The sequence below is a fragment of the Pelodiscus sinensis genome, chromosome 2, assembly GCF_052426305.1.
Source record: "Pelodiscus sinensis isolate ZL-2025 chromosome 2, ASM5242630v1, whole genome shotgun sequence".
Taxonomy (NCBI): domain Eukaryota; kingdom Metazoa; phylum Chordata; order Testudines; family Trionychidae; genus Pelodiscus; species Pelodiscus sinensis.
The window spans coordinates 106,003,285-106,020,054 of NC_143053.1; the positions used below are offsets into that span (position 1 = coordinate 106,003,285).

The window sequence follows — 16,770 nt, forward strand, 5'->3', positions numbered from 1 at the left end:
CAATACCCGTAGGTGTAGCACTGACACCTAATGTCTTGAAGCCCTGCATGAGAACATAACACCCCTTTTCAGACCACTTAGCTGTAATAAGTAATAATAAATCAGATTTTCCAAAGAACTTAGCAGGCTCCAAAAGGGCTTCACTTATCTGGATAGTCACACTCCCTAAGGCTGCGAATGGTGGATATCCTGCAACTGATGGATGTTCTCTTGCACATACTCGGCCTGGATCCCAAAAGTCTGAGACCGATACCTGAGAAGGTCTGGTATAGCAGTCAGGAGCCCTGTTGAAGGAAAATCCGGTATTGCAGTATCATCTGAAAAGAAAGGAGGACCAATGGAGGCTGAGGGAGAGGGGAAAGGGAGAGATTCCGGAACCTACATGAAAGGGTCAGACTAGACAGGCTCAGGAAGAATAACCTCTGACTGCCAGTATAGTAGAGGGAACAGGAATCAGTTATCTGCCCCTGGGATCATTCCAGAACCGGAATTCCCAGACTGAGTCACTCTCCAAAGAAGGCACTGGGAAAAGTGATAAGGTATTGGTAGCTTCCAATAGGAAGCAGAGCAGAGACTGCAATTTCTATTGCTGCAATGGTGCTGATGCCAGTACCAACGATGATCCAAGGATCAAGGACAATGCTTTGAAATTGAGGAGGAAGAGGAAGAAGTCCCCATACAAGATCTTGAGGAGCTCTGGGAAGCATCTTGTGGGAATGGAGGAGCCATGCTTGAGGAAGCAAGCAAACACTCAGCCTCTTTTGGAACCCAGTTGATACTGTTTGTACCTGAAGAGACATCACTGTGGAAGCCAGCATTGGAGCAAAAGAGAGTGCTGAAACCAAGGTCATCACTGAATTCAACAAGGGGATCTGCGACACATACACCAGCAGTATCAAAGACAAAATCTGTACCAATGAGTACCACAAAGGACCTTGATTGCAACTCTGCAAGCTGAGCCCCAGACAGTGCAGAATGCAATGGAGATAAGGAAGGCAGCTCCACTATCCAGATACTACAACAGACAGACTCTGAACTACAGGAAAATCAGGGCCACAAAGGCAGAACAGGTCTCATGCTACCAGAAATGCCAAGAGTGTGGAGACAGCCAGTGCCAATGCTTCCATCATTGTTACCAGTCTCAATGGACATCACATGGGGGGAACCATAGTCAACATTACAGACTCCAACTGATCTGAGCACAATACAAGGAGCAGTTAGATGAGCTAGCTCCATCATGAATAGCAGAAGACTCTCAGTGCCAGTCAGCACTATCCTCTGAGATAATGAACAGGAGGAGTCCATCTGAGTCCTGGAATGGCCCGACTGCGCTTACGGCACTTCTTCCTCAGAAGACCCGAAGGAGGAGAACAATCCCTCTTAATTCTAAGGAAAAGTCATGGATCTTGTGTCAAGAGCCACATTCCATGTAGGTGCCAAAGAAAAGCACAGACCTGGATAACCTGATTGGACCGCCAGGATTCTGTTTCAGCTGGTAGTTTATCATCAGCTATGTCCTCTCCTTGAACAACTTCTATATAAAGCATCTTTTATATTCCCAACAAACACTACATATAGGGGACCACTATTGGGGATAGCTACCCTAAAAGACACAGTTTAAACCAGGGGAGGGCAAACTCCAGCCTGTGAGCCGGATCTGATTTGATTCAGCCTGGAGCAAGTCTCTGTGCCATGGGCTGGAAGCCCTGAGCCTTGGTGCCCCCTGCCCACCCTGCAAGGCTGGAACTGGAAAAGCCACCTCACCTCATTGCCGGTATGGAGAAAGCTAGGACACCAAGCTGGTTAGGCGTCCATGCAGCCCCTAGGCACAGGGATGGATAATCAGGAAAGCTGCAGTCAATGGGATTTGTGAGGGCAGTGCCTGTGGGTGCAGGTGGTGCACACTGCACAGAGTCACCTGACCGCCCCTCAGAAGACTCTGAGAATGGCACAGAGCATCAAGAGGTGCACAGTAGTGATCTCTGAAGTCTTTAATGACACCCATGTCATTGGCTGTATGGCTGACACTGTGTTCAGAGGAAGAATTTTAACACCATGTGAAACAGCTCTACCTGAGCTGAATGACATGGCTAATTGTCAAATTAAAGGGATATAGGTTGGTCTTGTAGCCACAGCTTTGTATTCCAGTTCTTAAGCAACTCTTCAAACAACACAACGTGTCATTCATGCACTGGCTGAGTTTTGTAGATCACAGACAGATCTGAGTGGTCCTCAGGAAATCAACAAGGGCACCCACTCTTTTTGGTCACCCTGCAAGGCTGTTTCTCCTTGTCATCCACATTTGCAGAACTTACAATTAATGGCAATGTAATGCAGTCCACAGGGGGTTTTTTCTTCCTGCAAACCCTTTGTTCAGCATGCAGGGCTGGCCTTACCATGAGGAGAACTGAGGTGGCCGCCTGAGCTGCCAGACTGTGGGGAGGCGCCACTAGAACCCAGAGTGTAGAAAATTGTGTCTGCTGCTGGTGCATATGTAGGTATCAGAGCAGTACCATGAATGGAGTAGAACAGGAAGAAGGCAGAATTGAGACCTTTCAAAGTTTTGGCCCAAGTGAGGGGGCATGGGGGCATCATTTGAGCTCCCCGCCTCAGGTGCCAAAATGTTGTGGGCCGGCCCTGTCAGCATGCCAAAGTCTCTGTAAGGAAAGCACCAGTAGAAGAGACCAATGTCCCGAGCAATTAAAATATTACATGGCTGGTACTGCTCTAGAATGCTGGGTAGGGCATCTGCCCACCATTCAATGGTTGCTGAAAGGTCAGCATCTTCTTTCTTGCCATGCTCCTTGTGCTGAAACATGCTGTGCTGGGCTTTCCATTGAGTGAGTCAGCCATGTGCAGAGTTAATATCCTTCATAGGCTCTATTGTTAGGTGACTCGCTTTCTGTTTCAGCACTGGCCCATAGAGTCAAACACCATGCCTAAGTGTATGCTGAAATCAGAACCAACCTCCACCACCTCTACCTCACTTTGGCTCTCACAACCCCTTTCTGTGTTGTTCATGTGAGACTGTCGGGGGGCTCGCCCCTGTCTCGGGGTTGCCACCCCCATCCGGGGCCTAACTTGGCCCGTCTGGGCCTAGCCCTCAAAGTACCCTGCCCCTCTCGTAGGGGAAATACGGCCCACCGGCCTAGTCCCAAAGTACAATGCCCCTGTGCTAGGGGAAATACGGCCTCCCGGCCTAGTCCTCAGTTTGCAGGCCCAGAGGCCTAGTCCACAGTTTGCAGTTTGCTATCCTGCTCCCACGTGCCAGGGTCTCAGGCCGCAGGGGTAGGGGGGTCCGGTCCCTCCCTCTCCACCGGACCCCGGCCCAGGGCCCTAGTAGTGGCGGGCGGTTCCCACCACTGGCTCGGCGGGGGCTCCTCCCCGCAACGCCCCGAGCCCTCAGGGGCTTCTACAGCTCCCTGCCCTGGGTCGCTTCCTACCCCCTGCTCGCAGCCTGCCGCGGTCCCACCTGTCGGCGTCGGTCGACGGGCTGTAGTGGTCCTCCCCCTGGCAGCTGCAGAGTTGGCGGAGTACGGTCCAGCACTCGGGTCGCGGGTGGTCGGTCGGCGGCTCCGGCGTTGGGGCCGAGCCCTGCAGAGGCCCGGCAGCAGCACGCTCAGCTCCCCCGGCGACTCCCTCTCTGTCCAGTGGCCGCTAGCTCCTGCTCGGGTCGTAGTCTGCCCCTTCTGAGCAGGCCAGCAGCCTTTTATACCTTGGCTCCCTTTGGAGCATGCCCAGTAGGGCTGTGTGGGTGGGGCCCTCTCCGCCCCCGGCCCCAGGTGGTTTCCCTGGGCTTGAGTGCGGGGCGGGGCCGCCCCGTCACACACCCCCCCCCTTAAGTGGGTACCTATCCCCTCGTCCGTTCCCGTCTCTTCTTCCCCCACTCTGGAAAGGAAATCAGCATTCGTGTGCGCCTTCCCTGGGCGATGGGTTATACTGAAATTGTACGGCTGTAAAGATAGATACCACCGCATTAAACGGGGGTTTGTCTCTTTCATGCTATTTAACCATTTCAGGGGGGCATGGTCTGTCACCACCTGAAACGTGTTGCCCAATAAATAATATCTTAGGGCGTCTACAGCCCACTTTATTGCCAGTGCCTCCTTTTCTATGGTAGCGTAGTTCTGTTCTCGTGGGAAGAGCTTGCGGCTCAAATATACTATCGGGTGCTCCCCTCCCTCTGCCTGTTGGGACAGCACTGCCCCCAAGCCTCTTTCTGATGCATCCGTTTGCAGTAGGAAGGGCTTTGAAAAATCTGGGTGGAACAGGACCGGGGCTTTAGTAAGCTGGTCCTTCAGTGTCCTGAAAGCCACCTCACAGTCCGCTGACCATTGTACCTTGTTCGGCTGGGTACTTTTCGTGAGGTCAGATAGAGGGGCTGCAATGGCCGCAAAGCCGGGGATAAACCGGCGATAGTACCCCGCAAGCCCCAAGAACTGGCGTACCTGCTTTTTGGTTGCGGGTGTCTTGCACTCCTGCACGGCTTTCACTTTGTCCACCAGCGGTCGTACTGTCCCTTGCCCGACCGTGTACCCCAAGTAGGTTACTTCCCGGCGTCCCAGCTGGCATTTTCGCGGGTTGGCTGTGAGGCCGGCCTCCTTCAGGGCCTTCAATACGGCTTCTAAATGCTGCAGATGGGCCGTCCACGTTGGGCTATAGATCACCACGTCATCTATATATGCGGCTGCGTAGGCGTGATGGGGCTGTAACAATCGGTCCATTAATCGTTGGAACGTGGCCGCTGCCCCATGCAGTCCGAATGGCATGGTCACGAATTGAAACAGGCCCCATGGTGTAGGGAAGGCCGTCTTCTCCTTAGAGGCTGGTGTCAGGGGGATCTGCCAATACCCTTTCGTCATGTCCAGGATGGAGAAGTATTCCGCTTGGCCGAGCCGTTCCAAGAGCTCCTCGGTTCGTGGCATCGGGTAGGCATCGAACCGCGAGATGGCATTCACTTTCCGAAAATCGATGCAAAATCGCGTCGTGCCGTCTGGCTTCGGGACTAGAACTATGGGACTCTTCCACTCACTATGAGATTCCTCCACCACTCCCATCTCTAGCATGGTCTGGAGTTCCCGCTGGACTGTTTCCCACATCTTCCTAGGGAGGGGCCTGTGTTGGTCTCGCACCTTATGGCCTGGCCGGGTAGCGATGTGGTGATGCGTGGTGTGGACGCGGCCGGGTTGAGTGGAGAAAAATGGCGCGAACCTCTGGGCCACTCGCTGTAATTCTCCTCGCTGTACTGGATTCAACTCGGGCCCCATCGTTACCTGAGCCTCCCCCTGGAGGTCCTCTACGGCTGGCCCGAGCTCTGGCTCCGGGGGATATGGGGTGACCAGTAGTCCTTCGGCGGTCTTCCACTCCTTCAAGAGGTTGATGTGGTATAGTCGTACCTCTCTCCTCCTCCCCGGCAGCCTCACTTCGTAGTCCACCGTCCCTATTCGCCGGACCACCTCGAACGGGCCTTGCCATCGGGCCAGTAGCTTGGACTCTCGGGATGGCAGTAGGACGAGGACGTGGTCCCCCGGTTCAAAAGAGCGGAGTTTGGCCCCTCGGTTGTAATATCGGGCTTGGACCTCCTGCGCCTGTAGGAGGTTAGCCCTGGCAAATTCCCCTACCTTCCGCAGGCGTTCCCGCAGCTGTAAGATGTAGGGTACTGTCCCTTGTACCCGCGATTCTTGTTCTTCCCAGCTTTCTCGTAAAAGGTCGAGTATTCCCCTCGGCTGTCGCCCATACAGGAGCTCGAATGGGGAGAAACCCGTTGACGCCTGGGGGACCTCCCGCATGGCAAATAACAAGGCTGGTAGGAGCTTGTCCCAGTGTCGAGGGTCCTCAGCCACGAACTTACGCAGCATCGTCTTTAGCGTTTGGTTAAAACGCTCCACCAGGCCGTCTGTCTGGGGATGGTAAACCGTCGTCCTCAGGGGGTGGATGTTCAGTAGCCGCGATAGTTCTGCCATCAGCCGGGACGACACATTGGTCCCCTGGTCGGTCAGGATCTCCTTCGGTATCCCTACTCGAGCAAACAGTTTAAAAAGTTCTTCGGCAAGAGTGCGGGCGGTGGTGTTACGTAGGGGAAACGCTTCTGGGTAACGGGTGGCGTAGTCCACCACCACCATGATGTACTGACAGCCTGAGCTGGCCTTTTCTAGGGGTCCCACCAGGTCCAACCCGATCCTTTCAAAGGGGACCCCTATCACGGGCAGGGCCACCAGGGGGGCTTTCGGCACCCCCTTTCTACTGGTGAGTTGGCACTCGGGGCAGGATTCACCGAAGGCCCTCACAGCGTGGTGTATGCCCGGCCAAAAAAACCTCATCCCTATCCGTTGCAGGGTCTTTTCTCGCCCGAGGTGGCCAGCCCAAGGCAGCCGGTGCGCCAGCCGGAGTACGGCGTTCCTAAACCTGTGGGGGACCAGGAGCTGCCAGATGTCTTCCCCCGTCTGGGGTTCCCGGACCACCCTATATAGCCGATCTGCCTTCACACAGAACCGTGGGCCTTGGGGCTGACGGGGATCTTGGCTGGTCCCCTCCCCTGGGTCCTGTACCTGCTCCCAAGCTCGACTCAGGGTCTGGTCTTCCCTTTGCTCTCTCATAAAGTCGCCCTCTACTTCTAGGGTTTCGACTTCCTCCTCCCAGGCGGGGTGGTCTCCCCGGTTCGGTGGCAGGCCCGTCGCTGTTCCTGGGTTCGGCCTCTCCTCCCCCCTTAGCCTCTTGCCTTGGGCGGCTTCCTCCAGGTCGTGTGGGGGGGTGCCCTGCCCTGGCACTGGCTGCTGTCCCCACTCCCGCAACACCCGGCCTAGGCCTCTCCAATCACGGCCTAATATCACGGGGTAGGCGAGCGTCGGGACCAAACCCACGCTATAGACCCCCACCTCCTGGCCATCATCTAGCTGCACCCATGCTGTCGGGTACGCCCGTACGTCCCCGTGTACACACAACAACCGGATGGGGCCCCCGGCTGGCTCTGGCTCAGATATTAGGTCGGCCCTAACTAGGGTCTGGCTGCACCCTGAGTCCACCAGTGCCACCGTGGGGTTCCCTTCTACCCTAAGTCTCACCACCATTTTAGCAGGGTCTGTTGGCCCCCTACCAGGTTCTACAATCGGCGCTTGCCCAAAGGGGCAGCCCCCGGGGGGCCCCGCCCTTCCCTGGGCCCCCAACTGGCTCACGACCTCCCGCTCCCATCGGTCCTGTCGTTCTTGTAGGCCTGCCAACTGCCTCCGCAGCTCGGTCAGGTCCCCTTCATACCGCTGTCGCCAGGTCAGCAACCCCGGTTTCTGTCCCCGGGATTCTCGCGGCCCGCGTCTACCAACCCCCTTTGCCAGCCCCTCTGCCCAGGGGCGGGGTCGCGCACCCACATTCTCCACCATGTGTCGGGGGGCTCGCCCCTGTCTCGGGGTTGCCACCCCCATCCGGGGCCTAACTCGGCCCGTCTGGGCCTAGCCCTCAAAGTACCCTGCCCCTCTCGTAGGGGAAATACGGCCCACCGGCCTAGTCCCAAAGTACAATGCCCCTGTGCTAGGGGAAATACGGCCTCCCGGCCTAGTCCTCAGTTTGCAGGCCCAGAGGCCTAGTCCACAGTTTGCAGTTTGCTATCCTGCTCCCACGTGCCAGGGTCTCAGGCCGCAGGGGTAGGGGGGTCCGGTCCCTCCCTCTCCACCGGACCCCGGCCCAGGGCCCTAGTAGTGGCGGGCGGTTCCCACCACTGGCTCGGCGGGGGCTCCTCCCCGCAACGCCCCGAGCCCTCAGGGGCTTCTACAGCTCCCTGCCCTGGGTCGCTTCCTACCCCCTGCTCGCAGCCTGCCGCGGTCCCACCTGTCGGCGTCGGTCGACGGGCTGTAGTGGTCCTCCCCCTGGCAGCTGCAGAGTTGGCGGAGTACGGTCCAGCACTCGGGTCGCGGGTGGTCGGTCGGCGGCTCCGGCGTTGGGGCCGAGCCCTGCAGAGGCCCGGCAGCAGCACGCTCAGCTCCCCCGGCGACTCCCTCTCTGTCCAGTGGCCGCTAGCTCCTGCTCGGGTCGTAGTCTGCCCCTTCTGAGCAGGCCAGCAGCCTTTTATACCTTGGCTCCCTTTGGAGCATGCCCAGTAGGGCTGTGTGGGTGGGGCCCTCTCCGCCCCCGGCCCCAGGTGGTTTCCCTGGGCTTGAGTGCGGGGCGGGGCCGCCCCGTCACAGAGACTATAAAATGTTATGAGTGATCTTCTGAAAACACAAAATAGACACTGAGAAAACAAACTCATTGCTTAGCACTGGGCTCACACTGAGCTTCCAGCACCAACATTTTATCAATGAGACCGGACCATGTGTTTGGAAGCCATAGCACATACAGTGGAAGTGCTCAGCTATGCATGCTCAGAGTCAGGACCTCCCCTTTAAAAAAGGTTAAGTGACATGAGTGTTGCTAATATACAAATTTTATTAACTTTGCTATTATTGAGATGGTATATTAATGGGATGGGATTCTGACACTATGTTGCCATTAGTCAGAAGATGCTACTATCAGATTGCTATTAAGTCCAATCCACTCTAATTGCTATATGACTTTAAATTTTCTCATACAAATATAATCCAATGAATCATGCTGGTTTAGACTGTTTACACTATTTCAAAGGGTGTTGTAAGACAGAAGTTGAAAATACAAGTGTGTGTGTGTGTGTGTGTGTGTGTCTGTGTGAGAGAGAGCGAGAGAGAGAGCGAGCAATTGAAAATGCAACATGTGCACGCATGTGTGTACACAATATGTTAGCCAAAAGAAATAACTTTGAAGTCTAGTACTGTATATTCAAGGTACTGATTAAAAACAGGCAGAGTCTTACTGGTAGTTACACAAATACCGCAACTCCCCCTTCAACCTTCGTCATATGCAGACCAATATTTTCCGAGGGAACTCTACTCTGACATACTATGCCTCTACAAAGTTATCCCAAGAGTATTACAATTGTTAGCAAGAAACCACATTCTCAGACAACATTGCTTAAAATATAGTCCAGCTTATGTCACTGATGACAAATCAAATTTCTATTACTCAACATATGAATGACACCAACAAAAATACTTGGTGGTAGAGCAAAGATTTCACAACTGCTGCCTTATAATATTTACATTTTCAGAGCAGCACAAGGAGCACAAAGAGCTTTGGCAGGCCACCACCACTTTATTTACCTGTGCTTCCACAGGTATGGATGCTTGGAGCTCCTGTTGATTGTGGATCACCAACCCTAGTGGCATTGTGATCTGCAGCCAACAGGAACTGCAAATGTCCATACCCACTGAGGCACAGGTAAATTCAGTGGCAGCGACCAACCTGATCCTGGCGAACCACATATGGACCATACACCCTTTATTGCCCACCCTCTACTACAACTTTCCTGCACACTGCTCTTATCTTTATACTTATCTTTACTGTGAACATGAACTCAACATTTCCAGGTAGAATTCCAATGACTTGGGGGGGGGGGGGGGGAGAGGAGGCACTGGGTTAATCACTTTAGTAAACTTTTACTAGACTTTGGTCTGTTTCAATCCAAATGCGAAAGATTTTAATTAGTAAGCATTAATTCTGAGAACACAACTTAAGATGAAATGTACCGGTCTGATTTTCAGAAAAGTGCTTAGCCTCTGGAAATCAGTGCCTCAGGTTGGATGATCAAAAATTTACTAAGTCAATTATCACAAGTCCTCTTTGAAAACCTAGGTCAGAGGATATAGACACATTTTTTAAAATCAAGAATATGCTGTCATTACTATCTATGTCTTTTTATGTCCCAATTTTGAACATTTAATAGACTAGATTGACACGATCACAGTTAGGCACTTCAGGGATAGAGTAGACACTTAGTCCCAATTCATTCCTTGCTGCTCCTTTGCTGCATGGAGGAAGCAAGCTTACCAAACGGCTGCTGCACTGAGGGTGAAAGAGCTAAAGCTTGCTTCATTCTCATCCATTTGCACAGGTATGAGAACAGTGGCTCTGAATAGGGATGTTAAATATCGAGTAATTGACTAATCAAATTAGTCGATAGGGCACCTCCACCTTTGAAATGTAGCAACAGCCCAGCATCAGGCTCCACACTGCGTTTCAAAGCGGCAATGTCGCACGGAGCCCAGGGTCAGCAGGGGAGTCCCCAGATGACCTCAGGCTCCACGCAGCAGTGCTGCTTTGAAATGCCATGTGCAGACTGGGGACTTCCTAGCTGGGGACTGGACTGCACACAGTGTTTCAAAGCAGCAGCACCACATGGAGCCTGGGGTCTGGCTCCAGGCACCACATGGTGCTTTCGCTTTGAAGTACACCCCATCCCCTCTCAGATAGATGCAGCAAGGGTGGGTGTGGAAGCGACTAGTTGACTATCTGATAAGCATTTGCTTATTGGATAGTCCACTAGTCATTCACATCCCTAGCCCTGAAGAGGTTCTCCCTATCAAATTGTGTCCCACAATGCCACTAACATATAAAAAGTAAGGAGGCACTTTAGGGATGTGAACAACTAGTCAACTATCTGATAAGCAAATGCTTATTGGATAGTCAACACACTAGTCACTTCCCCACCGCCCTTGGTGCCTCTATCAGAAAGACGCAGTGGGGGAGGGGAGAAGAAGAGGGGTTGCTTCAAAGCGACAGTACCACATGGAGCTCAGGGTCCCCCACTGATCCTGGGCTCCATGCAGTGCTGCCGCTTTGAAACACCGCGGGGAGCATGGGGCCAGCACAAGACTACTCGAGTCCCCCACTGGCCACATGCCTCCCACAGTACTTTCACCTTTCAAGTGTAGCAATGGCCCTGGGCCTGTTATTACACTTCAAAGGCGGAGATGCCCGTATCGACTAATCAAATATTATCTAATTAGTCTAAATTTAAGATCCCTAAGGCACTTCACATCTTCTTGACCTACTGTGTAGAATCATATGCACACTCAGTTGAGCCCTTTATATATGTGCAGGGGATGGAGTAGATGACCTTGAGGTCCCTTTTAATCAGTGTTCCCTCTAAGCTGTGTGGTAACACAGTTTCACAGGTGATTAATCAGCCCCACCCAGTCAGAGGCTCAGGACTCTGTGCATGGAGCTGACTGACTGGGCGGGGTTGATTAATCACCTGTGAAGCTGTGCTGCCCTGCAGTTTAGGGGGAACACTGCTTTTAACTCTAAATGTCTGTGATAAGATGGTTGATTAAAATGTTTTGAGTATAAACAGTAATATGAGGGAAGTTGTACTATTTGAGACAACTACAGGTTGGACCTTTCTGGTCCAGCAACCTCGGGGCCTGACCAGTACCGGATGATGGATTTTGCTGGACCAGAGGAGGTCATTTCTGGCCCCCCTGCCACCAAGCCCCTTCATCCTTGGCCCCACCACTGGCCTCTCAGCTGCCCACTCTCCCCCCCCCCCCCCCCCCACTAGCCCCTGCTGTCCTGCTGGGAAGCTTCACCACCTTCATGTGCACTGGGCTCCTGCTGCAGCACCCAGCAGCCCTGCTGCCTCTGTATGCACCAGGCTCCTGCTGCAGTTCCTGGCAGCCCTGCCACCTCTGTGACCCTATTCCACCAGGCAATCTCGTCGCCTCTGCACTCCAGGCTTCCTCTGCCCTGCCAGGAAGCCCCAATACTGTCCTATTTAAAGCCCTAGGGGTGGGCGGGCATCAGCCCACCCACTTCTCAAAGCCCTTCCCCCACCCTTGCAGGAGGGATGACTAGACCCAGGGCCCAACTAATGTTGGGGGACAAATAATGAAAAAACAGGGTCAAGGGGTGCTGGCCACAGGTTTAAAATGAGGGAACCGTGCCTCGGGCTCCCGCTGTCCTGACAGCCTGCAGGGCTCCCAGAAGCTCTCTCTCCAACGGGACACTCTGGTCCTAGAACATCACAGATGTTGCTGGACTAGAGAGTCCTGGTTAAGAGAGTTTTAACCTATATTTTACAATAAGAACAGAAACTATCTTGATGGAAAATTATATTAACAAAAAATTATTATAAGTTGGCTACTTCCATAATGTATGTTCTACTTGGCTTTTCAAGAACTCTTTCTACTCACCTTACATGATTTAAAAAAAAAACCACATGGAATTTAAAAGATTAGTTTTGGTTTTAACTTAATGATCACTAAGTAGTAATGAGTATATTTTTCATACATTTTAATGCCAGAAGAAACCCTTAGTATTTGCTCTGATCTACATAATTCAAGTCGTAGCTCTTCAGCCTACAATTACGGCATCAGATCCAACAAAAGCATATGTAAAGACTAGATGTCTTTCTAAAAAAGACTTAATTGATGAAGAATCCTTAGTATTTTGTGCCAGAGATCATTGATTTTCATGACAGTTTTTCAGTGCTGATGCAGTTACACAGTATTTTTCATCCCAAAGGATACAAAAGCACTTGAAAAACTACAATTCACATGATCCCCACTGCTTACAACCAGGCTGAAGCATGCCAACTGTTTAATAGCTCACAGGCGCTGAGGCATTAACTCTTTTTGTTGCCTTGAGCAGAGTAAAATTGTCATGTTCCCCAGCTACTCTGTCCAGAGCCAAGTAGTATAAAAAACTAAACGTGATGAAAAACATGTGCTAGCTGTTTAATTAACACTTTAGTTGTCCATTTTTGCATTTTGACGTTATCTAATTACATTTCTTTCTAACAACGACTTACAAGATTATATTTAAAGTAGGGGAGTTAATCGTTGCTGCCTCCCACTTTAGGCTGCATAAGGAATGACACTAAATTCTGCGAACAGACAAAACTTCAATTATTTATAAGAATGCATTTGATACAAAGCATCCATTGAACCACAATGAAATGTAACCACAAAGCAAAAAGAGTTAGGCTGCATATACACAGCACCCTAAACTCAAAATAAGATACGCAATTTGTGCTATACAAGTTGTGTATCTTATTTCAATTTCATTTTGAAATAGCTTATTCTGAAATTTGGCGTGTGGAACGAGGGTTACAGGGATGCCAAAATAGCACGCCCGTATTTTGAAAAATATTATAAAATAACAGGCGGCTTGTTAAGATGAGGGGTAGCTGTTTCGGTATACCACAGGTATCCCAAAATAGCCATGCAGTGTAGACATACCCTTATAGTGAGGGACTGAACTCAAGGCCTCCCTAATAAAAGAAAGGAGGAAAGTCTAACTGCTGGCACCAAAAACTTGTGTGAAAAGACACGGGTATAACACAAACATATGGCCCATAGATTTGGCCCATCTAGCCAACAAGTTAATATAAAACTTTAGACACCAATACTGTAAGTCTCTTTTTGGCAAGAAAATAAATATGAGAAAGTCTTTTCTATTTGACAAACATTCTTACCCCTATAATGCTCAAGCCTTTGAGGTAATCTTGACGTGGCTGGGCTTGTGGAACACATCCAGCTAAAACCACTTTCTTGTCGTCTTCTTGCGCTTTCCTAAAAATAATTTTTAAAAGTGAGAATTATTTTTTCTGAAAGCCAATCCCTGTGAATTGTAAAGTAGCTACATAGTATCTCCAGGTACTGAAATAGCATTCATCATCAAATAAGGTAAACTATTTATTTGTTCACAGAAAATCAAACACTGCTGCAAATAATTCCATAGTTATAGGATGGGTCCATGTTTGAACCTATGCTAATGAAAATCTTGACAAATCAGATATTTGAGCTACATTTTCCTTTTAAAACAATGAGAATACAACAGACATCACTCTTCCTAGTTTGTGCCTTCATCTGAGGGACAGGCCAATGATGTTCACATTGGATAATCCTGAAAATCCTAATAGCTACGCTTTATTTTTACCAGTAGTGTGGGAGAGAAAAAGACAGTTACTTGTCCTGTAACTGCTGTTCTTCGAAATGTTTTGCTCAAGTCCATTAAAAATATGTATGTGTGCCTGCCACATGCACCGGTGCTAGAAGTTTTTCCCTAAGAAGTAGCTGAATGGGCCAGGGTCCCCAGTGCCTCATGGAGTGGCACACACATGCCGTGCTACGTAGGGTACCCCCAGCCACTCCTCCTTCAGTTCCTTCTTGACAGAACTCCGACAGAGGGGAGGAGTGTGGAAGGTTGATTGGACATGAGCAACACATCTCCAAGAATACCAGTTACAGACACAGGTAACTGTCTTTTCTTCTTCAAGTGATTGCTCACAAGCAGTGTCTGCGGAGGTGGGTACGAGTTATGATAGCAACCAGAAAAGGCACCTTGAAGAAGAGTAGCAACAGGGGCACATGGCTAATGGATCAAATAGGGGACCCGTAAGTGTTGACAGGGACAGGTTCAGGTCTCACTGTGGAAGAGGGTCCCTGATCTGGGGGTAGAGCCACTACAGGCCCCTTAGGAACAGAGAGGTAATCCCATGAGAATACTGAGCAACCGTGTAGTAGTGAGTGAAAGGCAGAGATGGCTACCAAGTGGACCTTGACCAAGGTCAGACCCTGCCACTTCAGGGACAGCAAGTAGCCCAGGATCTCCTGAAGGGAGGACTCGGCTGGACCCAAACAGAGAAATGAGTTAATTTAGCAGTGTAGGTGGATCACGTCAAGGGCTTATGGCTCTCAAGGGGGACCCACTGCATGTCACCCAGACATGCCCGCTCCTGCAGGTTCAATCACGGATGAACCACACCAACAGGTGGAGCGAGCTGAGGCTCAGGTGGAGAAAGCAACGTGGGTCCTTGGAGGGCAGATCTGGCCTCAGAGGCAGCCTCCTGAACACACAGGACACCAGGTTCATCAGTGCCCCAAACCAGTGCTGACAAGGCCAGGCTGACACAAGGATGACCATTGCTTTGTCCCTTTTGACCTTCAGTAGGACCCTGCCGATGAGAGGAAACAGAGGGAAGGCACAAAGCACGCCTTCTGACCACTCGTACAGGAACGCATCTGGAGGAGAGCCTGCACGAGGCCGAATCTGGAACAGAACCGTCTGCACTTTGTGTTGTCTCTTGCGAAGAGATCTACTACGGGACAGACCCAGTCTTGGAGAGGGAGGCACTCACCTCAGGGTGGAGTGTCCACTCATGGTGAGAGGAGACGTCTCTGCTGAGATGATCTGTGATTGTGTTTCGGACTGCTGGGAGGTGACAGGCTTCCAAAACGATGCCATGAAGGAGACAAAACTCCCAAAACCTCATCATGTCCACACAGAGCTCTGGAGACTGGGCCCCACCTTGTCTGTTTATGTAATACTTGGTAGCTGTGTTGTCCACAAGTATAAGCAGGGCTTGACAAATGGCAGCGAAAGCCACTCGCCAGCCCCGCATTGCACATGAGCAAGATCCTCATTGCGCATGCACGCGCCACTGGTAAATGGGGCATGCGTCTGAAATCTACTTGCCACTGTCGAGTAGATTCTATAGTTTGTCAAGCCCTGAGTATAAGCACCACCCTGCCCTTTAGATGCCTTGCACGCATTCCTGACTGCCCGTAGTTTTTTCATGTTTATGTGGAACACCCTTTCTTGGGGGAACCACATGCCTTGGATGCAAAACGTCCTCATGTGGGCTCTCCAACTGCAGTCTAACGTGTCAGTTACCAGCTCCCTGGAGTGCAGTTGAGGGTGACATGACATGCCTGACAGAACCTGTGTTGAGTTCATCCACCAGGCCAGGGCAGACAGGACATCACTGTCACCATTCACTCGAGGGAATGTCTTGCCAGAGTGTAAACTGAGGCCAACCACAACTGGAGGGGCATCAACCTGAGCCTAGCCTAGGGCACCACATAGATAAAAGCTGTCATATGGCCCAGAATCTGTAAACACACCCTAATAAATGAAAAGAAATCTCTCTTGGTGCCCATCCAGAGAACAGAGTTCATAGGAGCGGTCCTGGACTCCACTACAGCCAGATCATTGCTCCCCCAGGAGAGACTCGAGACTCTCTCTGCCCTCATTCATCAGCTTACACTTGTCCCCACAAATATAGCCTCCATGGAGAAGGGTGTCTACCAGAGTGCCTTAGTAATTTTGACAACTGCCTCTTGCAGCGGTAATACCACCTTGCCCAGGCCCACTTCACCCAGGACCCCAAACAACAAGTGCAAGGATTCTTGCACCTCCTTGGCTTGTAGGCCAAGCCGTTGGCCACCCTCCTCCTTAGGAGGGCCTGGTGGACCCTCAAGTATTCCTGGGGTACCGCCGGGAAGAAAGACACAATCACCTTGTCTAGCAACGATGAGGAAGAGGCCAAGGCTGGCTGGGCTTCTTCACCCTGAGGGGGCTGGTCATCTGTGCCCACCACCTGTTGAGGGGAGGCAGGCATGCCCATGTCCCCTGGGGGTCCAAGAGGCTCTGGTGGCACCAAAAGGGCCTGGGATGTGCCAGCAACCAAGCGGGTAAGCTGGGGCTAAGACAGGAAGCCCCAGGGAGTCCCAGGGCACCACTGAGACCACAGCATGACTTGGATCATCAGTGCCTGTGATGCCAAGGACGGCAGTGCCAGCTGTTGAACCATCTGCTGTACCTGGGGGATGGAGGTCACTTCCGACACCATAATGCAGGAATGGATGCTTGCCAGCACTCACCAAGACAAATAGAAGAGGTGGCTTATCCGGTGCTGGGCTCTTGTCACCGACAGAGGCCGTGGTGATCGGAAGCATCTGGAGCATCAGCGGGAACTTTGACGGCCTGATGATCCACTCCTTGAGTCTGGCAAACAGTGCCCAATGGAGGCTCCACGGTGCCAAGACAAGGACTGGGAGAATCGGGATGCACCTCTATGGCTGGTCAGGCTTGGTGCTAGCAAGTACCTACAGAGTGGTGAATGGTGCTGGTGCCGTGGTGAGAGGG

At 51.6% G+C, this 16,770-nt stretch overlaps 1 protein-coding gene across 15 annotated transcripts in view; it reads right to left on the reverse strand.

Moving 5' to 3' along the window:
• CDKAL1 (CDKAL1 threonylcarbamoyladenosine tRNA methylthiotransferase) overlaps nt 1–16,770 on the reverse strand; it is a 585,431-nt gene that overhangs the window by 384,800 nt on the left and 183,861 nt on the right. For all 15 annotated transcript variants that reach the window (XM_089776363.1, XM_075921165.2, XM_089776362.1 and 12 more), the window contains one exon: nt 13,316–13,412. In XM_089776363.1, coding sequence (XP_089632489.1) covers nt 13,316–13,412 — 97 coding nt within the window. The remainder of the gene's footprint in view (nt 1–13,315; nt 13,413–16,770) is intronic.